General features: G+C 42.7%; 1 protein-coding gene across 1 annotated transcript in view; it reads right to left on the bottom strand.

The window, feature by feature from the left end:
* Nucleotides 1–9,048: 9,048 nt before the first annotated feature.
* Nucleotides 9,049–24,909, bottom strand: part of LOC130368630 (Golgi membrane protein 1-like) — a 39,352-nt gene continuing 23,491 nt past the window's right edge. Inside the window, exons 4-6 of the mRNA XM_056572569.1 lie at nt 15,461–15,563; nt 14,237–14,463; nt 9,049–9,802 (exon numbers count right to left, since the gene is read on the bottom strand). Of these exons, the coding sequence (XP_056428544.1) occupies nt 9,162–9,802; nt 14,237–14,463; nt 15,461–15,563 (971 nt within the window). The 3' untranslated portion in view covers nt 9,049–9,161. The remainder of the gene's footprint in view (nt 9,803–14,236; nt 14,464–15,460; nt 15,564–24,909) is intronic.

The raw sequence follows: 24,909 nt of genomic DNA, 5'->3' as shown, positions 1-24,909 counted from the left end.
GTGAGGTCATTTTTCTTCCTCCCACACATGAGCCATTGAAACACGCCGGTGCTCCCTTCAATGCTGTAGACTAGTGTTTTCTAACAATGGTGCCTCCAGCTGTTGCAAGCCTACAATTCACTGTAGCAGGCTCCCTCTGAACACCTGACTTGTGATGTAATGTCTCGGGCTGCATTGCAACCTGGGAAAACCTGAGATGACATTTTTTATGCTGTTAAAAATAAACATTGGGCCAAAAATCACAGAAGAATTGCGAGATCACCATCAAGCACAGGTACAGAACCCAGGGCCGGACTGGCCTAGCGGGATACCGGGAAAATTCTTGCTAGGCCGACCGCACAATGGGCCGGCAGGGGCTGGCCTGTGTGCGGCTACACAGTGGCTGCTCACTCACCCAAGGTCCTGACACTAAGTCAGGGCCTTGTGTCAAGTGGCCACAGAGAGGCGGAGTTATGAGCTGTAGGCTCCCAGCCCCGCCACTCAACCCAGTACCTGCACATCCAGAGCGCAGTGATTCCCAACTTAGATTTTTTATTTTTTTTTTCCCTCCCCGTCACCGCAGGCTGTAACAGGACCTGCGATGATGTCACCATCATGTGATCAGTCACATGGAGGAGTCACATGATCAGGGGCTGCTGTTCTAGGCCTCAGCGTACCCCTACGTCCCCCAGCCTCCTTTAGCTTCACCCTCCCCCTGCGGCCCAGAGAGGGGAAGTACGCGGAAGCCGGGCCGGTGCGGCCGTGCGCCAGCCCCAGCGTCCCCCTCCCCCCTGCGGCCCAGTGAGTTCCCTGCCCGAGAGGGAAAGTATGCGGAAGCTGCGCCGGTGTGAGGTGTTTTTTTTGCGCCCCGTGAATCCTTGCATCCGCTCCGCAAAAAACAACCTCACACCGGGCCGGTGTAGTGACCCGTGCCCCAGCGTCCCCCTCCCCCTGTGGCCCAGTGAGTTCCCTGCCCGAAAGGGGAAGTATGCGGAAGCTGCGCCGGGCCGGTGTAGTGACCCGTGCCCCAGCGTTCCCCTCCCCCTGCTGCCCAGTGAATGATTGCCCTGCCGGAGCCCTGAGTCGGTGCCCTTCCGGAGAGGGGAAGAACAGAGAAGAAAAATGGCTTTCTTAAGGTACTGTACCATATCCATCCCCCCCCTCCCTCACCCATGTCCATCCCCCCCTCCCTCACCCATGTCCATCCCCCCCTCCCTCACCCATGCCCATCCCCCCCTCCCTCACCCATGCCCATCCCCCCCTCCTTCACCCATGCCCATCCCCCCTCCCTCACCCATGCCCATCCCCCCTCCCTCACCCATGTCCATCCCCCCATGTACACTCCTCTACACCCCTCTGTCACCCATGTATACTCCTCTACACCCCTCTGTCACCCATGTACACTCCTCTACACCCCTCTGTCACCCATGTACATCCCTCTGTCACCCATGTACACTCCTCTACACCCCTCTGTCACCCATGTACACTCCTCTACACCCCTCTGTCACCCATGTACATCCCTCTGTCACCCATGTACATCTCTCTGTCACCCATGTACACTTCTCTACACCCCTCTGCCACCACTGTAAACCCCTCTATCACCCCTTACACCCCTCTGTCACCCCCATATACTCCTCTACACATCTTTCTCCCATGTACACCCCTTTGTCACCCATGTACAGCCCTCTGTCTCCCCCGTATACTCCTATACACACCTGTCTCCCATGTACACCCCCTCTGTTACCCCTTTACACCTATACGCCCCTGTATTCCTCTTCACTTGTAAAATGCTGGTAAAGTGCGGAGCCTAATAGATTTGTTTTGCAGGTTTAACGGTGAAGAATTGTGGCTGGAAGAAATGGTCAGGACGGTCCGGTCCAGACGAACGACGCTGATCAGAGAAGACGTCACATGTGAGTTGCTGTATAAAGCAGCACTTTAAACTACATACCCACTGATAAATAGATATTGGAATGTGTGTGCATTGCGGCTTTTTTAAAAAATGTTATAATTATTATTATTATTTCTTTGCTCATCAACTTCGGTCAAGGTGCCCCGCAAATTTTTTTTTTTCCGGAGGGGTACCCTGAGCTGAAAAAGGTTGGGAAACACTAGTATACAGGATTTGGTCAGTAACAGTATGATGGCACTATGTATGGTGATAATATTCCTCCTTTTATAGTGCCATTATTGTTAATATCAGTCTAAGTATAGAGGACTTGGTCAGTTACAGTGTGATGGTAATATTTCCTTTCCTCCCATATGATTTTTACTTGGTAAATGTATGACTTATATAGACATATACAGTATCATAATGCATGGGAAATTGACACATATATAAATTGCTCCAGCATAGTGAAATACAGTAGCAATTTATTTCTTCGAAATATATATCGAGGAAAGAAAAAAAAATATATATTAGTGTACTGTAAAGGGATAAATCTAGGCTGTGGGGCTGGTCAGCAATTATTTCCAGGGCTGGTTTTCATCCCCAGTCCGGCCCTGACAGCAAAATGTGGATGAGGATACACAAGCACCAATTACGGTACTTATATCTGTTGCCATTTCATGGAGCACTTGATTTCTTTTTTTATATTTGTAGTTATATTTCATTTACTTCTGGGCTAACCCAAGTATTATCATAAAGGAAGTGTAGGAGGTTACTGCTGTTTTACTGTAAACTTAGTTCTTAAAGTTGTATGCCGACACCCCCAGTAGCTGCAGATATTAATATCAGCTTTATTGTTGTTTGTTTATGCAAGGATTTAGAACTCGGTATCAGAAAAACCTTAGCCACTATAAGGGCATATTCACACACTGCAGATTTGATGTAAAAAATTGTGACTGTCCCTTTTTTCCCAAAAATTCTACATCAGAAATACCTTTAAATGGTCACTGTCATTTGAAACAACTTTCCTCCTATGATAGCCTATGTGAATACTAAATAATTTACCAAAAATTACCTCGAAAGAAAAATGCCCTAAAGTCTTGCCCACTATGGTCTTACTAAGTCTTACTTCCCTGCTATCTGCTGTCAACTCTGCTGTCAACTGCCTGTCTTTAAGGGAATTCTGTCTCTAGTAACAAAGAAACCAAGACAGAACAAAAAAGTGGGGACAGGCTTAGCTAGTGCAATGCAGAGGGGTGAATGTGGGCGGTGTATCTGCAATCTATGAGCCTAGCGGCCTCCTCAAGAGAGTCCATACTGTGACTGAAAGGCAAATCAAGTCTTTCCTCTCATATCTGACCACCTATAAAGCTCTGGGCAGATGATGCCCCTTGTTTAAATACTGTATGTAATAGAGATTTCTCTCCCCTGGCTTTATTCTTTAGGCTTATCATCAGCAGTACAAGAAGTCCAGTGTTTAGAATAACCATGTTCTTGGGGTGAAAGTAAACATTGACATTTCATTGGATCTCTTGGAGTGCTGCTTACTCTTGGATATGGTGACACCTAATTCTTCAGACGTTCCTCCAAAAATGCTTCATCGTTTTCTCTGTTTACTCAGTTTTCACTTTGTAGGGACATATAGTTACATTAGACCCAAGAATGATTGCAAATGTCCAAAATACATACATTATACCTTTAATTCATTGATTTTACACTGTACCTTTAAAACCTTACAAACCACTAAAGACGCATTACAGGTACAGTCAGCATACACAGGGTGTGGTGATCGGCCATCATCTCAATACGGCACAGGAAATCCACAAAGCCAGCATTCTTAAGAATCTTGTTCTTTTGTTGCAGCCAGGTGAAAATGTACAAACATGTAAAAACAAAATACATAAAACCATAAGCACTGGCAGAAATGCAAGACGGTTGATGCATTTCGGATTAGCTGATCCTTTATCATAATCTACATAGTAGCAATAAAAATTCATTTTTAGATGGAGTTTCAGGAGACAATTTTAATCTCTTTTCACCTCCAAAGAAACCCATTTACACGTATGATATCTGCAACTATGATATAATGATATAGGAGACTAAAACACAATGATAATTCCCATTCCCATACCTTTTGGCTGAAAGCAATCAAACAGGTAGATCCAAAAGATCTCCTTATTTCTGGATGGTCTCAGCCAATCACCTTCCCTTTTTAAACACCTCTTTGTGCCACCAATGTATGTCAAACAAGGGAAAATGGAGGAATAGCATTCCCGGATATTGGCAAATATTTCTTGACAGGGCAAATGCTTTTTTTTTATTGAATGGAGAAGATTCACCTTTTTTTTGGTATCTATTGTCCATCAGTGTTGGAAGATTTGTGGATGTTTTTTAGTTGTCGGAATCAGGTCAGTTAAAAAAATATTCTAATGGTTAAAAATCTGGTTAAAACTTGGAAGATGTTCAGAAAGGAAATGGATATAGAAGGGATAATGGATATATCACCGCTGTGGGATAATTTAGATTCAAGGGAAGTGAATAAAATAGGAAAATTTAGTTTGTTCAAAAAGGTGGGATGCATAAGTGTTATGGATGTATGGAGCAGAGGTAGATTCAGGGAATGGCAAGATTAGAAGGCTGAATTAAATATAAAAGATGGTGGATGGTTGGAGTATAACAGCTAAAAAATGGCCTTCTGTGAATCTATAGGTAAAGAGGGAGTTGCATATGTAACAAACTCAGATGTTCTGAAGAAAATAGTAGAGGGGAGAGTAAAAAAAAATAAAAATACATCGTATACATGCCCTGAATAAATTATTGCATAGAAGTTATCAACAATGGCAAGAAGAGGTTGGGCCAATGGAAAGGGTAAGATGGGATACAATATTAAGGAACATCAATTTTGTATCCCCAAATTTGAATAATTGAATAATAGTTTAATATAATACATAGATTGTATTACATGTTCATATTTTTGGAGAAGATTGGTAAAATAAAAAATAGTAAATGTGGTAGGGAGAATGCTGGACACCGCCATATTTTATGTAGATGCACAGCAATTCATGAATACTTGCAAGAAGTATATGGAAAAAATACAAGAAATAATAGGAGTAGAAATGGAATTTTCCCCAATATTGGCAATTCTGGGAGATGATTCTGGAATGAAAGCTAATAAGAATATAACAATATGATGCAGAATTAGAATGAGATTGTTTTTTTTATGCTCGATTGATGTTAATTAGAAAATGGATGTCCTCTCAGGCACCTAGTAGTTTAGAATGGTTTAACCCCTTAACGACGAGCGCCGTAAATGTACGTCCTGGTGACGTGGTACTTAACGCACCAGGATGTACATTTACGTCCTAAGCATAACCGCGGGCATCGGAGCGATGCATGGATCATGCGCGGCAGGTCCCGGCTGCTGATCGCAGCCAGGGACCCGCCGGTAATGGCGGACACCCGCGATCCCGCGGATGTCCGCCATTAACCCCCTCAGAAGCCGTGATCAATACAGATCACGGCATCTGCAGCATCACGGTCACTTAAATGGATGATCGCCTGCAGCGCTGCCGCGGTGATCCGATCATCCAGAATGGCAGACAGAGGTCCCCTCACCTGGCTCCACTGCCTTCCGGGAGTCTTCTGCTCTGATCTGCCTTCCCGCAGACCAGAGCAGAAGATGACCGATAACCCTGATCAGTGCTGTGTCCTATACATAGCACTGAACAGGATTAGCAATCGAATGCTATAAATAGTCCCCTATGGGGACTATTAAAGTGTAAAAAAATAAAGTAAAAAAAAATTGAAAACCCCCTCCCCCAATAAAAACTTAAATTGTCCCATTTTCCCTATTTCACCCCCAAAAAGTGTAAAAAAAAAATTTATGTACATATTTGGTATCACCGCGTGTGTAAATATCTGAACTATTAAAATAAAATGTTAATGATACCGTATGGTGAACAGCGTGAACGTAAAAAAAAAAAGTCCAAAATAGCTGCTTTTTTATAACCTTTTATTCCCAAAAAAATTTATAAAAAATGTATTAAAAGTTTTATATAAGCAAATATGGTATCAATAAAAAGTACAGATCACGGCGCAAAAAATTAGCCCTCATACCTTCAAATAGGGGGATTTTAAATGTACTAATTTGGTTAAAAAGTTGGTGATTTTTTTTTTAAGCACAACAGTAATATAAAAGTAGGTTATCATCGGTATCATTTTAATCGTATTGACCCAAAGAATAAAGAACACATGTCATTTTTACCGTAAATTGTATGGCGTAAAAACGAAACCTTCCAAAATTAGCAAAATTGCGGTTTTCTTTTTAATTTCCCCACACAAATGGTATTTTTTTGGTTGCGCCATACATTTTATGGTAAAGTGAGTGATGGCATTACAACGGACAACTGGTCGTGCAAAAAACAAGCCCTCATACTAGTCTGTGGATGAAAATATAAAAGAGTTATGATTTTTTGAAGGCGAGGAGGAGAAATCGAAAACGTAAAAATAAAATTGTCTGCGTCCTTGAAGGGGTTCTCCGGTGCTTACACATCTTTTCCCCTATCCAAAGGATAGGGGATACGATGCCTGATCGCGGGAGTCCCGCCGCTGGGGACCCCTGGGATCATGCACGCGGCACCCCGTTTGTAATCAGTCCATGGAGCATGTTCTCTCCAGTCTGATTACAGGCGACCACCGGGCCGGCGGCGTGTGACGTCATGCCTCCGCCCCTGTGTGACATCCCCTCAATGCAAGCCTACGGGAGGGGGCGTGACAGCTATTACGCCCCCCTCCCATAGGCTTGTATTGAGGGGTGGAGCGTGACATCACACAGGGGCGGAGGCGTGACGTCACACGCCGCCCGCTCTGTAGTCACTGGTAATCCGACCCGGAGTGAACACGCTCCGGGGACTGATTACAAACGGGGTGCCGCGTGCATGATCACAGCGGCGGGACTCCCGCGATCAGGCATCGTATCCCCTATCCTTTGTATAGGGGAAAAGATGAGAAAGCACCGGAGAACCCCTTTAATGCCCAAATGGGTTGCGTCCTTAAGGGGTTAATGATGCAAAAAATAAATAAATGAAGGAATATATAAATGGAGGGAGATGGGGGGGGAGTAGTAGGGAGATAAAAAAAAGAGAATCAAAATCTAATTTTTTTTCTCTTCATCATTATTGTATTATTATATACATAAAACTTGAAGTTGTGAAGGGGCGGGGAGAACAGGAGGAAATCAAATAAGGATAGACAGTATTAAACTATGATAAGGGCCGGTTAAAAACTATAGAGGTTAAGTAAAGTAACATCAATAATTGGCTGGTTTGAAGGCCTATATGCTCTTGTCCTCCTGACCTCTTTCTCCTGTTTGAATTATATCTCTAGAGATGGAAAAGGGAGGGTGGGGGATATGGGTAAGGGGGATAAAAGGTGGTTAATTAAAATAAAGGGGTAAGATTTTGTGTATTTTTTTGGCATGTATATATATATATGTATATATCTAAAGGGGATGAGTATTTAACTCAGGGCGAGTTCACCACTCCTGGTGTGACGGAGCCTTCTAGGGCCACTAAGCACTCCGCGGGCATTCTGGGTAGGGGAATATGCAAAGCAGCTCATTACATCACCTTCTCAGGCGATGTTCCCTGAACTGGAGCTAAGCTGATACCAGGGAACATCGCCTGAGAAGGTGATGTAATGAGCTGCTTTATATATATATATATATATATATATATTAAATTTGAGTAGCCGTATTAGTCCAGTGATGCAAATCATAAAATGTTGCATACCTTTTTTATTGGACTAACATCATTTTGTAGAGACAAGCTTTCGGGATTCCTCCCTTTCGGGAAGAATCCCGAAAGCTTGTCTCTACAAAATGCTGTTAGTCCAATAAAAGAGGTATTACAAGATACTGCAACATTTTATGATTTATATATATATATATATATATATATATATATATATATATATATATACCCTTTGTAAGAATAAAGATAATAAAAAAACATGTATGTCAGATTACAGATTGTGCAATAAACTTTCTAGATCACATACATGGAAACACAATTTAAAAGTGTTTAATAGCATGCTGTTTATCATCTCTTGTATCAACAAAGACCTTTTCTTTTTGACAACCCTACAAGTGACACATCGGGATAACCCACACTTAAACAAAACTCCTTAAGAGACAGCCAACTGTCCCTTTTGCTTCGATCCTGCATTAAAAGCATACTTGGGGACAATAAGCTAGCCAAATTGGGCACCCGTCTAGTGAACAACTTAAATCCAAACACTCTGGATCTAGCTCTGTCCAAAGTCCATTTGGGTACCCACTGGCTTTAAGGTACGTACAAACATTGTTTTGCTTGTCAAAAAATCCTGTTTGAGCAGCTTCTTCTTGCTTGCAACAACTACCCTACTGAAACCCCAATGCTAGTGATTTGTGGGTGACATGAATCGGCCCTAAAAACTGTGTTTCTTGCCAGGGGTTTTCTGTATGTTATGGTGTCTACCTTGGCATCAGCCTAATTGGCAAGTAACATCACATCAAAGAAAAGGACCAGGGACTTAGTCCAATGATGAGTGAACCAGAGGTTGTGGCAATTGTTGTTGATGTAATCTATACATTTTATAGTCATAGCTTCCGAGGATGACCAGAGGACGACTACATCATCCACATATCTCCTATACCCTTTTATGCATTCCAAAAAAGGATTGCTACCACTGAAGATATACTAGTTGAGGCACCTGCGCGCTGGAGATTAAAGGTGTCATTGAACATAAAGTAATTGTGAGATAAGATATAGGACAGAGACACTATATAGAATAAGATCAGACCGGAGCTGCCATTTTTTCAGTTGATGCCTTCTGAGACTCTTCTCATTCCCTATGCCCACCTTATCCAGTGCAGATAAACATCTATTCCTTTTAGCTCAGGAACTTCTTGTATGCAGTTTTTACAAAGGAGTCATTCATTTACAACAAGCAACTCTGTGGCAGATCTTGCCTGCAGTTTCAATAATGACCATTTAATAGAATATCATTTCCTCTGCAGAGCCCAACATTAGGAAAATGTCTTGCTTGGCAAGAGAAGCTGGACCGAGCTTCTTTTTTATAAAGGATCTGTTTTCAGAAAATGAAGATATGAAGAAAATAACAATTTGTATGGGATGCAAAAAGGTTATTATTGTCAGGGACAATAATGTTTGGGTATTACTGACCATAATTTATGCAGAGTAGCATGAACTCAAGGATATTATACGTTTATGATGTTATCTCCGAGATTTCTTGGTTATTTATTGGCCATATCTTCAGTGTTGTTTTCATACTCCGATTCTCCTATTGCTTTATATATATCACTTCCTGGTGTCTTTACTTTCTCCAGAGTCAGTCTCTGAGGTTTTCTTTGATCTTCCAGACTTTTTCCGGTGCTGTATGCTCTGCCCTCTTTTGTATTATCTACTGCCTGGGTGATGTTTTCTTGTAGTTTACCAGCCAGTCCTTTTGTGTTGATGACTCTATCTGCTGTTTTTTTGTCTTGATTTGTTAGCAGATTTTCATTTTTTAAAATATTGGGATTTTGAAGATTGTTGACTTTCTTACCCATAGTGTCGCTAGGTGTTTCAGACTCTGAAACCTCATTTAAATCAAATGGGGTTTCATTCTCTTCTGCTAGTTTGGCAGCTTGTGTTTGACTTTTGATCTCTTTTAGTAGCGTATTTTTAGGTAGCTCATTTTTAGCAGATGTTTTATCGTCTTTTTCACCCATTTCAGTTTGTGATTCTAAGACGTTGTTCTCCTCTGTTGAATTCTCTTTATTCTCATATTCGATAAGCTCATCTTCATTATCTTTAGTACTTGTTGTGCTGTTTAGTACTAAAACCTGTTCTTGTAATTTCTGCATGGCCTTCAGGCTGCTTTGTTTGCCATGATCTAGAAGAATACACAAACATGATTTATTATAACTTTATCTTATGTAATGATTACCCTCTGCAGGTGACTTTTTAGGAGGTTTTCCTTCTCTGAAATAAATAGTTTTTACACTTTTGGATAAGGATCACATTTAATACTAATATTAGTATTAATTCCAATAATTCATGCAAATTACTAATCAAACACATTTATAAAATAATTTTCTATTACTAGAAAACTTGAAAGGAACCAAAATATAACTTTTCGTGAACCATTATTTTTACATTACTAGAATAAAGAAAAAAGATAGAAAAAATATTTATAATTCTACTTAATACAAATGCAGCTGAAATGTTGACTTAGGTTGATCACCATTCAGAGGTAAATCACAAACATTCTATTCATTATCAAGTGACACGTAAGTTAGGTGACACACTGCCACCTTGAGGTAAATTACAGGATAGAAATATACTGAAGATAGTAACACAGCAAATGTGGGATGACCTGTAAAATCCTTAGCCTCTTTTTATTATAATATCTGTTGAAAATACATATCCATAACAATATGTCCTTGGGACCAGTAATGAACTTGGGACCAGTAATGTTCTCGTGGTCTTAGTGCCGACTGGTTAATACTTCCGGGCAGAGATTCCTTGTGTAAACTTGGACTAACTGGATTCAAAAGGAGTCTAATAGGAAAATGTCTCTTTAGTAGTTCACATTTAGTTAAATTTTATGTCCAAAATTGTTATGGGTGTAGAATTTAATAAAATTGATGTCTTTTGGGTTGTTTATGTGCCAAATTACATATGTATTTTGGCACATGTTGTTAAATAGGAGCGTTTAAAAAAATCTCCTTTGCAAAAAGCTTACTAGCTTAGGCTGGGTTCACATATGTTCGGTATTCGGCACTCAGCCTAGATCTCCATGCTACTGATGCCACAACTGATGCCAAGTTGTCATCAGTTGTATGGCATCCGGCGCCCTTTGTTTCTGGACGGCGGACAGGGAAACACAGCAAGCTGTGTTCCCCTGTCTGGTGCTCTATGGCGTTTCCAACCATCCGGTGTCAAAAATGAGATGCTGGATGATTGTGAACTGTCCCATTCAAATGAATGGGATCAGTTCTAGCATCAGTTTCCCTCCAGTGCACGCTGAAGGGAAACTGTGCAGGACAACTGATATCTGTGTACCCATCCTTACTTGTTTGACTCATAGATATACATTGAGAATGTGACCTCTGGTCAGCACAGCAAGCGCAATGTAAATCAGCTAGTCACTGTCAGAGAAGCGGTGACTAGCATCAGTATTGTGTTAAGGAATAATGGCCACCCATTAAAAAAGGGAGCAGGGCAGCCATATACCTTCTGCGCACTAATACCAGGAGGGAATTTTTTTTCTCCCTAGAGTGCTTCTTTAAGTTGCCAAATAAGACTTGTGATAGTGCCTTCATATATTGTAAGCCATGTCATCACCTCCACTCAGTAGGCTCTTGTGGTTTCTTATAGTGCTGTTGTGATTACCTTCAGAGGACTTTTTAGTAGTTGTAATAGTATGTGTTGACTGTAGAAAAAGACTCAGGGGAAGATTTAGTAAACCTTGTGCAAAGGAAAAGTGGAGCACTTGCCCATAGCAGTCAATCAGATGCCAGCTTTATTTTTTTAAAGGCTTTTATAAAAATAAAAGCTGGAACCTGATTGGTTGCGATGGGCAACTATTCCACTGTATCTCTGCACACATTTTTACAAATCTCCCCCTTAACGTCTGGACAAAGGGCATACATGTGCGCCCTGGTTGTTTGGTACTTAGCGCACCAGGGGGTACATTTATGCTCTGCAGCATGTATGATCTATGAATTGAGCGCAGGAGCGGCTGGAGACCCACCACTAATGGCTGACATCAGTTATCGTGCTGATGCCTGCCATTGACCTTAAGATGGTGTGATCAATACTGATCATGGTGTATATACCATTACTGTGTCTTTGTGGTTGTGAGGGTCCAATGAGTCAAGATGGTGGCCAGAGCTCTGCTCACCTACTCCAGGGCCACTCCGGGAATACTCTTGTATGGTCTGCAGACCATACAAGTAGACCTTACCAGATTACACTGTTCAGTGCTACACCTATAGCAATTTGGAGACTTTTTTAAATTCTAAAAAGGTACAATAAATTTAAAATGTGTATGAGCCCCTCCACCAATATAAATTAAATTGCCCCTTTTCCCATTTTACTTGTTTTGTTTAAAAATCTTACTTTTTTTTCAAGAAGTACAATAGTACAAAAGCATGGAACCATGAGTAGCATTTTAATCATATTGACCCACATGTCAGTTATACTGTAAAGTGTACCGCACAAAGATGAAACCCCCAAAAGTAGCAAAATTTTGTTTTTCCTTTCAATTCCCTCCCACAAATAATAATTTTTTGGTTGTGCCTTACATTTTATGGTGAAATGAAAAGTGGCATTGCAAATCCAATTGGTCACACAAAAAACAAGCCCACAAATGGGTCTGTGAATGGAAAAATAAAAGTGTTCTGGCTCTTAAAATGTGAGGAGGAAAGAACGAAAGCCCAATGTCCTCATGGCCAAAATTGGCAGTGTCCTTAACGGTTTAACCCTTTGCCGCAAATGGATGTACATTCACGTCCATTTGCGGCTCCCGAGGTATGACACGCGCTCAGTAGGTGAGCGCGCATCATACCTGGTGGGTCACGGTTGCTAAAAGCAATCGGGACCCACGGCTAATGCCGATCGGGCTGATGTCGGGCATTAACCCTTTAGACGTGGCAATCAAACTTGATCGCCGTGTCTAAAACGAAAGTAAATATTGCTGGTTAGCTCAGTGATGCTGTTCGGGACCTCCGCGGAGAAGTCGCGGCATCCCAAACAGCTTTCAGGATGCAAGGAGGATCCCTACCTGCCTCTTCACTGTCCGATCGCCGAATGACTGATCCGTGCCTGAGATCCAGGCAGGAGCAGTTAAGCGGCAGAAACACTGATCAGTGCTATGCCATAGCATATCATTGATCAGTATAAGAGATCAGTGTAATGCATGTTATAGTCCCCTATAGAGGCTATAACATTGCAAAAAAAAAAAAAAAATAATGAAAAAAAAGTAAATAAAGATCATTTAACGCCTCCCCTAATAAGTAGCAATAGTTTGAATCACCCCCTTTTCCCATTTAAAAAAAAAACTGTGTAAATGAAAATAAAAATAAACATATTTGGTATCACCGCGTGCATAAATGTCCGAGCTATAAAAATATATCAATAATTAAACTGCACGGTCAATGGCGTATGCGCAAAAAATTCCAAAATCGCATATTTTTGGTCACTTTTTATATCATGAAAAAATGAATAAAAAGCGATCAAAAAGTCTGATCAATACAAAAATGGTACCGCTAAAAACTTCTGATAACGGCGCAAAAAATTAGTCCTCATACCGCCTCTTATGCTGAAAAAAAAAAAAAGGTTAGTGTCAGAAGATGACAATTTAAAACGTATACATTTTCGTGCATATAGTTATGATTGTTTCCAGACGTAAGACAAAATCAAACCTATATAAATAGGGTATCATTTTAACTGTATGGACCTACAGAATAAAGAGAAGGTGTCACTTTTACCAAAAAATGTACTGCGTAGAAACGGAAGTCCCCAAAATTTACAAAATGGCATTTTTTCTTCAATTTTGTCGCACAATGATTTTTTGTTTCGCCGTAGATTTTTGGGTAAAATGACTGACGTCATTACAAAGTAGAATTGGTGGCACAAAAAATAAGCCATCATATGGATTTTTAGGTGAAACATTGAAAGGGTTATGATTTTTAAGGTAAGAAGGAAAAAATGAAAGTGCAAAAATGGAAAAACGCTCGGTCCTTAAAGGGGTACTCCGGTGGAAAACTTTTTCTTTTTAAATCAACTGGTGCCAGAAAGTTAAACAGTTTTGTAAATTACTTCTATTAAAAAATCTTAACCCTTCCAGTACTTATTTGCTGCTGAATACAACAGAGGAAATTCTTTTCTTTTTGGAACACAGTGCTCTCTGCTGACATCATAACCACAGTGCTCTCTGCTGACATCTCTGTCCATTTTAGGAACTGTCCAGAGCAGCATATGTTTTCCATGGGGATTTTCTCCTTCTCTGGACAGTTCCTAAAATGGACGGAGATGTCAGCAGAGAGCAGTGTGCTCGTGATGTCAGCAGAGAGCTCTGTGTTCCAAAAAGAAAAGAATGTCCTCTGTGGTATTCAGCAGCTGATAAGTACTGGAAGGATTAAGATTTTTTAATAGAAGCTATTTTTTATTTTTTATCAACTGGTGCCTGAAAGTTAAACAGATTTGTAAATTAAGTTTTCCACCGGAGTACCCCTTTAAGGGGTTAATCCTTGCTTTTCGGAAAACTGTTCATGATAAATTTCCATGTTAAGATTCTAATATCATTTCTATATGATCTTACCTAAGTCATGTGTGGTTGCCTTAGTAGGTGGACTTGAACTTAAAAGTACTGTCATTTGCATCCTATTAATTCTATTGAAATCTTGTAGTACTGTTGAATTATTTGGCTGTGCTCCTTTTACTGATGTTTCATTTAGTTTTGTTACTTGTGCTGTTTTTTGCACCAGAGCGCCTTTTCCTTTACTACATAGCTCACTTATCTTGTTAATGACATTCATGCACTGTGTCCTACAGGGAAAAAAAAAATATTTTTATAAAGCAAAGCAAAATCTAATTCAAAAACATTATACTCAAACAGATGTACCGTATTTTCCGCCCTATAGGACGCACCGACGTATAAGACGCACCCAATTTATAGGTGCAAAATCTAAAAAATATAAAGATTTTGAACCAAATAGTGGTCTTCAACCTGCGGACCTCCAGATGTTGCAAAACTACAACTCCCGGCATGCCCGGACAGCCGTTGGCTGTCCGGGCATGCTGGGAGTTGTAGTTTTGCAACATCTGGAGGTCTGCAGATTGAAGACCACTGCATAGGAGGTAATACTCACGTGTCCCCGCCACTCCACCGCTGCCCTGCCCTGGATGTCGCTCCATCGCTGTCGCCGTGTCCCCATCGCCCCGGAACGTCTCTGCTGCCGGCCGGGTATCCTCACTCTCCGTCGCTGCCATCACGTCGTTACGAACGTCGACGCACGTACGCGAGGACGTGATGACGAGGAAGGAGAGCGCCGGCCATACAGGGGATCCCTGAACGGAGAAGACACCGAGGAGGCAGGTAAGGTCCCTCTCGGTGTCCTGTAAGCACTAACCCGGCTATTCAGTCGGGCTGTTCGGGACCGCCGCGGTGAAATCGCGGCGGTCCCGAACAGCCCAACTGAACAGCCGGGTTCGTGTCACTTTCCCTTCAGACGCGGCGGTCAGCTTTGATCGCCGTGTCTGAAGGGTTAATACAGGGCATCACCGCGATCGGTGATGTCCTGTATTAGCCACGGGTCCCGGCTGTTGATGGCCGCAGGGACCGCCACGATAGGGGTGTATTCGCTGTATAAGACGCACCGATTTTTTCCACCCAGTTTTGGGGAAGAAAAAGTGCATCTAATATGGCGAAAAATACGGTATATATTATAATATGATAATGCCCCCTACAATGGCATGACATATTCATGCTGGTGGTGCCATTGTTGGGCGAGTTATAATTTTTCTGTATCATCTTCCAACTTACGACTGAGTAGAAAATTTTTCCAAAAGTCTTGATTGATTTTTTTCAAACTGTTTCATTACAGACATAAGATTCTCAAAACGTTGCTTCAAATTTTCATATTCACCTGGAGTAATAAAAAAAATCACATGTCATTTATTTTTTTTTTTTTTTTAGAAAGGAAGGCCTATCAATTCTCATTTGGTCAAAAACACATATTCAGATTTCAGACAGAGGCAATATTGTTTAGATGCTTTACATATACTAAAGGGAAATTTAAAGACAAGAAAAAGTGACCTAGCAGCACATCTACTATGCAGAACCAGATAGAATTTTGATGTACCCATATTTTTCGCCCTATAGGACGCACCGGCATATAAGACTCACCCAATTTTAAAGGTGCAAAATCTAGAAAAAAAAGATTCTGAACCCAACAGTGATCTTCAACCTGCGGACCTCCAGATGTTGCAAAACTACAACTCCCAGTATGCCCGGACAGCCGTTGGCTGTCCGGGCATGCTGGGAGTTGTAGTTTTGCAACATCTGGAGGTCCTCAGGTTGAAGACCACTGGTAATACTCACGTGTCCCTGCCGCTCTGGACCTGTCACCGCTCGTCACCGCTGCCCTGGATGTCGCTCCATCGCTGTCTCCGTATCCCTGGGGTGTCCCCGACGCTCCGGACGTCTTCTTCCCCGGGATCCACGCTCTCCGTCGCCGTCATCACGTCGCTACGCACGCCGCTCCTATTGGATGACGGGACGGCGTGCGCGACAACGTGATGACGTCGAAGGAGAGCGCCGCCATGCAGGGAATCCCGGTCCGGAGCAGACACCGAGGAGGCAGGTAAGTTCCTGTCACGCCGAGGGCTCCGGGTCCCTGCTCCCTCCCGGAGCGCTCGCGGCGCTTGTCTGCTCGCCGCGCCACGCTCAGACCCGCTGACCGGGAGCACTGCTGTACTATCACCGGTGGGGATGCGGTCCGTGTGGCTCTCTTGGCTCCGGCTCTCTGAAATTTAAAGGGCCAGTGCACCACTAATTGGTGCCTGGCCCAATCAGTGCTAATCACTCCCAAACATATAAAAACCCACTTCCCCTTCCTGTCCTTGCCGGATCTTGTTGCCTTGTGCCAGTGAAAGCGTTCCCGTGTGTCCATTGCCTGTGTATCCAGACCCTTGCCATTGCCCTTGACTATGAACCGTTGCTGCCTGCCCTGACCTTCTGCTATGTCTGACCTTGCCTTTTGCCTAGTCCATGTGTACCACGCCTGACTCAGCAGTCAGTGAGGTTACATAGTTAGTACGGTTGAAAAAAGATATACGTCCATCAAGTTCAACCAGGGAATTGAAGGGTAGGGGTGTGGCGCGATATTGGTGAAGGGATGGGATTTTATATTTCTTCATAAGCATTAATGTTATTTTGTTCCAGGAATGTATCTAATCCTGTTTTAAAGCTGTTAATTTTTACTGCTGTGACCAGTTCCTGAGGTAGACTGTTCCATAAGTTCACAGTTCTCATGGTAAAGAAGGCGTGTTGCCCCTTGAGACTAAACTTTTTCTTCTCCAGATGGAGGGAGTGCCCCCTCGTCCTTTGGGGGGTTTAACCTGGTTGAGTCGCTATTGGGTGGAACGACCTGGGGGTTACCTGCCGCAGCAAGTCCATCCCGCCTTGCGGCGGGCTCTGGTGAAAATCAGTAACCCCTTAGATTCCGTTCCCCTGGTACGGCCCACGCCATCACCTCACTGACATAGGGGATCCACTACCTGTGTCATCCCTGCATACCACTCTGGATCCTAACAGTTCCCTCCCGGTGTCCTGTAAGCTGTTCGGGATGCCGCGATTTCGCCGCGATTTCACTGCGGCGGTCCCGAACAGCCCGACTCAGCAGCCGGGTTAGTGTCACTTTGGCTTCAGACGCGGCGGTCAGCTTTGATTGCCACGTCTGAAGGGTTAATACAGGGCATCACCGCGATCGGTGATGTCCTGTATTAGCCACGGGTGCCGGCCGTTGATGGCCGCAGGGACTGCCGCGTTAGGTGTGTATTCGCCTTATAAGACGCACCAACTTTTCCCCTCCAGTTTTGGGGAAGAAAAAGTGCATCTTATACGGCAAAAAATACGGTAATTTTACAGTACGTAATATACTTTTTTTTTTAAAGAGGACCTGTGGCCAAATCAGAATCAGCAGTTTCTTGGCATATGCTGATAGGGTAAGGTAGGGGGCTGATCACGAATCCGTCAGATGGTGGGGCACTCCATTACTATAATGGTCAAGTGTCACAGTACAGGCTAAAAGGGACTTGCATATAAAATTATGAGGAAGTGTTCATTGCTGCCTGTACTGAGACTCTGTACAAGTACACATAGCAGCTGCTGCTACTCTCTCATCCATTAACCCCCTACTGATTGCAGTAACCCCGACTCCATCAAACCATATGGGCACAGTTGAACACTACCAGTGCTGTGCGATGCCCAGGTCTTGTTCACAGTGCTGTGCGATCCCCGGGTCTTGTTCACAGTGCTGTGCGATCCCCGGGTCTTGTTCACAGTGCTGTGCGATCCCGGGGTCTTGTTCACAGTGCTCTGCGAACCCGGGGTCTTGTTCACAGTGCTGTGCGATCCCGGGGTCTTGTTCACAGTGCTGTGCGGTGCTCTCTCCTGTGCGCCGTTCCCTCTGCCTATGTGTGTGGAAGCAGAAGATGAGAGAGTGCCACACAGGGCTGTGAACAAGACTGCAGGAACGCACTGCACTGTGCACACTTCAGAATTTGCCTCCTGATTTTGGTGTCCACAGAAACATTGAACCTGATCAATGTTTCTGCGGATTCCGCTCGGAAATGGATTGGCCTCTATAGGGATGGCGCATTTCTGATAGGCCCTAGTGTTGCCGAAACATGCAAATGAGTAGAATGTCAGTCCGTGTTGTTTGTCAATGTTTGACACACACACACACACACACACACATGCAAATGATTTGAAAAAAAAAAAGGATTCATCAAATCAGGCTATCGTCTTTCTGTGCTTTAAAGTCCAGTTCTGATGCGTACAGGCCAATTGTAGATGGTTTTGGCAGTAAATAAAGGTCCACATTGGTTCTATGATTGGGCTGTCACTACACAGCATTATTTGCCGCGCCGCAATGCTTTGTTAACTAAACATTTACTTTTAACATTTTTAGCAATTTCGCTATAGTAGAATTTTTGTGGGATCAGACTAGTCATTTTTCTTCCCAAGCACATCAGTGAGCCTTAGGTACCCATAACCCTTTAGTTGTTTCAGCATTTGTCCATTCTCAAACCACTTTTGGTAGGTACTAACCACTGCATATCACACAAGATGTGCTATCTTAAAGATGCACTGCTCCATTTGTATAGCCAATGTTACCATTACCAAAGTCGAACATCTCCCTACACTTGCCCAATCTTCCAGCTTCCAACACATTAAAGGGGTATTCCGGCTTTATACATTTTATCCCCTATCCTTTAGATAGGGAATAAAATGTATGATTGAAGGGGTCCTGCCGATCACGGTGCCGCCCTCGGCATTCTTTGCTGGGTGCTGCCTCCGTCCCCGCCCCCTAGTGATGTCACACCACACCCCCTCCATTCATGTCTGTGATGTCACGTCCCTATCTTGGAGTCAGCGGCCAGCACAGAATGCTGGGGGCTGCACCGAGATCGTGGGGGTCCCCAGCTCATACATCTTATCCCCTATCCTTTGGCTATGGTATAAGATGTATAAAGCCAGAATATCCCTTTAACTTCAGTAGCTGACTGTTCATTTCCTGCCTAATATACCTATTGTCACCAGATCATCATCATCCACTGCACATGTCAATGGCAGCACATAGCATCAAGCAAGTAGGGTGTTATGGGATATCATTACATCTGAGAGGGTGCAGAGGGTACGGCACAAATAATAAAAAACTTACCAGAGAAAGAACGCTGGAAAAGGTGGACCATGATCAATTAGTACATGTTAGCTGTGACAATAGTTAATTTCTATAAGTGGCAGAAGCTGAAGACATTTGACACACATATAAATGAGCGATCATCGGTAGATTTTTTAACCTAACTAGGACACAGACTATTTATTTAACCCTGTAGTATAATTTGACTTCTCCTAACAAAATCACAACATATCTGTAACATAAATGAACTTGCTACTGATTTAAAATTTCTACTCGGATGTCAAGTTCTGCAAAGATTCTGTGCATATTTTTTAAAGGGGTACTCCGGTGAAAACCTTTTTTCTTTTAAATCAACTGGTGGCAGAAATTTAAACATATTTGTAAATTACTTCTATTGAAAAATCTTAATCCTTCCTGTACTTATTAGCTGCTGAATGCTACAGAGGAAATTATTTTCTTTTTGGAATGCTTTCTGATGACATCACGAGCACAGTTCTCTCTGCTGACGTTATTATAATAATAATAACGCTTTATTTATTGTTGTCCTTAGTGGGATTTGAACCCAAGTCCCCAGCACTGTAAGGCAGCAGTGCTAACCACTGAGCCACCATGCTGCCCTTAGCATACACCTGCTATGCACGGTTGCTAAAATGGACAGAGATGTCAGCAGAGAGCACTGTGCTCGTGATGTCATCAGTGTTCCAAAAAGAAAGGAATTTCCTCTGTAGCATTCAGCAGCTAATAAGTACTGGAATGATTAAGATTTTTTTAACAGAAATAATTTACACATATGTTTACCTTTCTGCCACCAGTTGATTTAAAAGAAAAAAGGTTTTCACCGGAGTACCCCTTTAAGCAGTACTGAGATTGGATTTCTTAAAACCTCACTGCAGATTTTCTATAAGAAATTTGATATGCAAAGAAAATGGCAAGTGTGAACATATACTCATTGGCCACTTTATTAGATACATCTTGCTGGTACCTTTTGCCTCTAGAACTGCCTTCATTTTTTGTGGCATACTTTCTACAAGGTGCTGGATACATTACTCAGATATTTTAGTCCATATGGACATGATGGCATCACACAGTTGCTGTAGATTTCTTGCGTTCCACCATTTGGATTGAGATATGGTGACTGTGGAGGCCAGTGGAGTACAGTGCACTTATTGTCATATTCAAGAAACCAGTTTGAGATTATCTGAGCTTTGTGACATGGTGCATTATCCTGCTGGAAGTAGCCATCAGTGGTCAGCAACAATACTCATGATGCTTAAAGGGGTACCCCTCCGAAACATATCTTATCCCCTATCCGAAGTATAAGATGTCTGATCGCAATGGTCCCGCCATAGGGGACCCCCACGATCCCCGAGCCAGCAGCAGCGGTATCCGCAACACAGAAGCTTAAAGCACCCGTGTTTGTGACGTCACCCCACGGCCCCTCCATTCACGTCTATGGGAGGGGGTGTGACTACATAGCCGTCACACCTCCTCCCATAGACATGAATGGAGGGGGCGTGGCAGCTATAGTCGCCCGTCATCCGGCACGGAGTGGAGTTCACTAGGACATCTTATCCCCTATCCTTTGTATAGGGGAAAAAATATGTTTTTCAGTGGAGTAACCCTTTAACTAGGCTAAAGTGTGCCAAGAAAATATCCCCCACACTTTTACACCATCACCACCAACCTGGACTGTTGACATAAGGCAGGATAGATCCATGTTTACCCCAAATTCTGACCCTGCCATCTAAATGTTGCAGCTGGAATTCAGACTCATGACCATCCGACATTCTTCCAGTATTTTGTTGTCTAATTGTGGTGAGCCCGTGTGAATTGTAGGCTCAGTTTTCTGTTCTTATATGACAGCAGTATAACCTGGAGTGGTCTTTTGCTGCTACCTTACGTTTGGATGTGTTGTGCATTAGGAAATGGTATTCTGAACACCTTGGTGGAAACAAGTGGTTATTTGGGTTACTGTTATTCTTTTGTCATCTCGAGCCTCTGACATCAACACAACTGCTGCTCACTGGATATTTTCTCTTTTTCGGGCCATTTTCTGCAAACTCTACAGATAGTTGTGCATGAAAATCCCAGTAGATCAGAAATACTCAGACCAGCCAGACTGGCATCAACAACCATGTTATGTTCAAAGTCCCCTAAACCCCCTTTTGCCCCATTCTGATACCCGTTTGAACTTCAATAAGATGTCTTGACCACATCTACGTGACTAAGTGCATTGAGTTGCTGCCATGTTGCTGACAAGCTACAAGTGTACTTGTATTTTAAAGGGTTACTCTGCTCCCCAGCGTCCGGAACATTGAGTTCCTGAATGCTGTGTGTGGGCTTCCGTGTTCGCGCCCGCCCCCTGGTCACGTCATGCCCCGTCATGTGACGTCACGTCCCGCACCCTCGATGCAAGTCTATGGGAGGGGGCGTGACGGCCGTTGCACCCCTTTCCCATAGACTTTCATTGATGGGGCAGGCCATGACATCACAAGGGGGCGGGCCTGAACACGGTAACCCACACACAGCATCCAGGAACTCAATGTTCCGGCGTGACGTGGAATTTTGCAGTCGCTGGGGAGCGGAGTAACCCTTTAAACATGACAATTTGTTTTTTATACATGCATTCAAATTGCTAGTCTCATGCAGGCCTTAGCAGTTTGTTTAAACCTTAGGCTAGGTTTTGTCTTAAACTCAAATGGTTAAATCACAATGATGAGATAGGATTCGTTTATAGTCTAACAAGCTCAAATACAGCAGCTGAATAAATAAATATACAGAAGGGTCAGTAAGGACAGGCTTTTGATCTTAAATGGTTATAATTTGCTCTTGAGACAAAATTTCATTCTATAAATAGCGACAAATAAACTGTCTTCTCAGATTAGATAATGTGGGTTGTAGACTGGACATGCAGCTATGTTCTCCTGTAACTGCAATATGGTTCAAGTCATTGTGTGACTGGAGTACATGCATATCTTACTCTCCTCTGATTCAAAGTTGTGTTTATCCTAGTTCCCAGTAGAGTATTTTTCTATCTCACGTACGCAGCCAGTTCTGAAATAACCAATCTACTGAAAGAACTTGTCATAGCAGACAAATGTATTTGCATAAAAACATCTTACAGCTTAAAAAGTTACATAGTTGATAAGGTTGACAAAAAAGAAAAAGACAAGGGTCCATTGAATGTAATTTATAACCATAGAGTGTTAAACCAAAAATAAACAAAAAAACCCTTATGATGTCCAAACTAGGGAAAAATGCCTTCCTAATGCCAAATATGGCAACCAGTGTAAATCCCTGGATTCACGCCCTATCTTCAGAAATCTAGTATCCATAACGGAATTTGGTTGAAAAATTCAGCCCAGAAGTTCTACTGCACCAGAGTCCCATTGTTTTCAATGGGATTTTGCTGCACCATGCCCACTGGGGAATTTTTACGGCAGAAACATCTTCTGCATAAATCCCGGTTCTGGCCTCCACTTTCTGTGGAATCCGCTCTATGGAGACAGCACATTTCCAAGCAGTTCTAACATTGACATGTTAGAACTGCCTGCTGTTTATATCAATTATGTGGGGCAGAGTGGGATAGGGATGGTGGAGATGGGCAGTGTGCCAGTACAGTATGTTTTGTGCAGTTTGATAAAGGAACACCTAACCATGTTGTAATATATGTACTTGTAAATTCAGAGAACTTACATTCTCTCCGCCCACACACTTTGACTTATATAGGACATTATTAGACATAAATCGATTCGTCTGAAATATATACCAAGAGACATTTTAAAATGTGTGAGGACAATATTGTAGGGATTTATATGTCTTCTGATGGTAACATGGAAAATGTTGTGTCATCTAATGTCCATACATTGTCTTCTAATGATTATGATATGTCAATTGAAAATACAAATAATGCATCTACCAACAAGCATGGTGTTATATGTGGGGAATCTGGCGTGACAAGCACGGGAGGTAGCAATACAACACAGGGTCTTACATTTAGAGACTTAGTTTTGGTGTCCGAATTACAGGAGTTACATAATGAACAAAACTATGTTGATGCCCCGATTTTTGCAACATCCAATCCGGGATTTTATCCATAACTTTGTGCACTGCTACACTGGATTATTTAGAAGAGGCTGTGGAGCGTGAATTTATGGAATTGGTTCTAAATTTGCCTAATTGGTTCAAAATTTAACTGTAAAAGAAAAAAAGAGCCCTGGAGGAAATAGCTGATATGGATGATATAGTAGTCCGCCAGGCAGACAAAGGGGGGAGGGGGGGAAGTTGTCATCCTAGACAAGGGCCTATATTGTAAACTTAACTTGATGATGTTACAAGATACTGATACATACAGGCCCTTGCCAAAGGATCCTATATCAATCTTCAAAACTGAACTAACACTTCTTGTGGACTGGGGTGTGGAGAATGTTTAGGAAACAAGTGGAATATCTCATTATAGACATCCCTGTAATACCTATATTACATTCTCTACCTAAGGTCCACAAGGAGTGTTTCCCCCCCCCCCCCCCCACCCCCCCCCCCCAGACCAATTGTGGCTGGAATTTCATCATTGAATGAGAGGATGTGTTCCTAGGTTGATGTGACTCTGCAGCCACTATAGCCCAAATGCCAGGATACATCAAAGATACTGGACATGTATTACAGATGATGCATAGTATATTATGGCAAGATGGGCTAATGTGGATAACTGCAGATGTCACATCACTCTACTTTGTGATCCCCCATTCTCTGGCCACCTGTGCGCTGTCATGGTTTCTGGAAACATATTCCAAATATTCTCATGGGTTGCAGGAATACATTATACAAGTTGTTAATTTTTTACTTCATCATAACTTTTTTATGTTCAACCAGAAGTTATTTCAATTACTGGAGCTTCGATGGGGGCGAATTCTCCCCTTCTTTCGCCAACATTTACATGTGTTGGTGGGAGACGGGGACACTTTTCTCCCCCTTCAATCCCTTCATGTCACCTGTTCACTGGTATGGTCGCTACATAGACGACCTCCTCTTTATTGGGGATCGGGAGTAGCGACCATACCAGAGTTCACAGACTACCTGAATGATAACTCCTGCAACCTACGATTTACAGTCTCACATGAGAACAGCCGGTTGACATTCCTGGATTTATGTTTGCAGGGTGACACTGAGACAAAAAAAGTTGTTACATCTATACATAGGAAAAGCATGGCAGTTAATTCTATCCTGCATGCATCCTCGTGTCACCCTGCACATGTCACCAGGAATCTTCCTACCGGAGAATTGATCAGAGCCCGCAGGAATTGTTCTGCGGACTCTGACTTTGAAAAAGAAGCTGCACAAATAAACCGACGGCTACGAGCCTGTGAATATCCCCCGTGGGATATCAACAGAGGCAAAAGAATAGCGCCCCAAAAGAACGCCATGCATTAATAGCTCCAAAGGCAAAATCATCTGATAAAATGAGGATGCGGTCAGGTGTCTCACCTATTATTTTTTCTACACAATTCAGCAATGAATTTAAAGACCTCTGTAGTATTTTGCATAAATATATGCCCCTCATTACCAG

This window comes from Hyla sarda, chromosome 4, assembly GCF_029499605.1.
Source record: "Hyla sarda isolate aHylSar1 chromosome 4, aHylSar1.hap1, whole genome shotgun sequence".
Classification (NCBI taxonomy): Eukaryota; Metazoa; Chordata; class Amphibia; order Anura; family Hylidae; genus Hyla; species Hyla sarda.
Note: the sequence above shows the minus strand (reverse complement) of the source record. Positions and strands in the feature narration are given on the sequence as shown.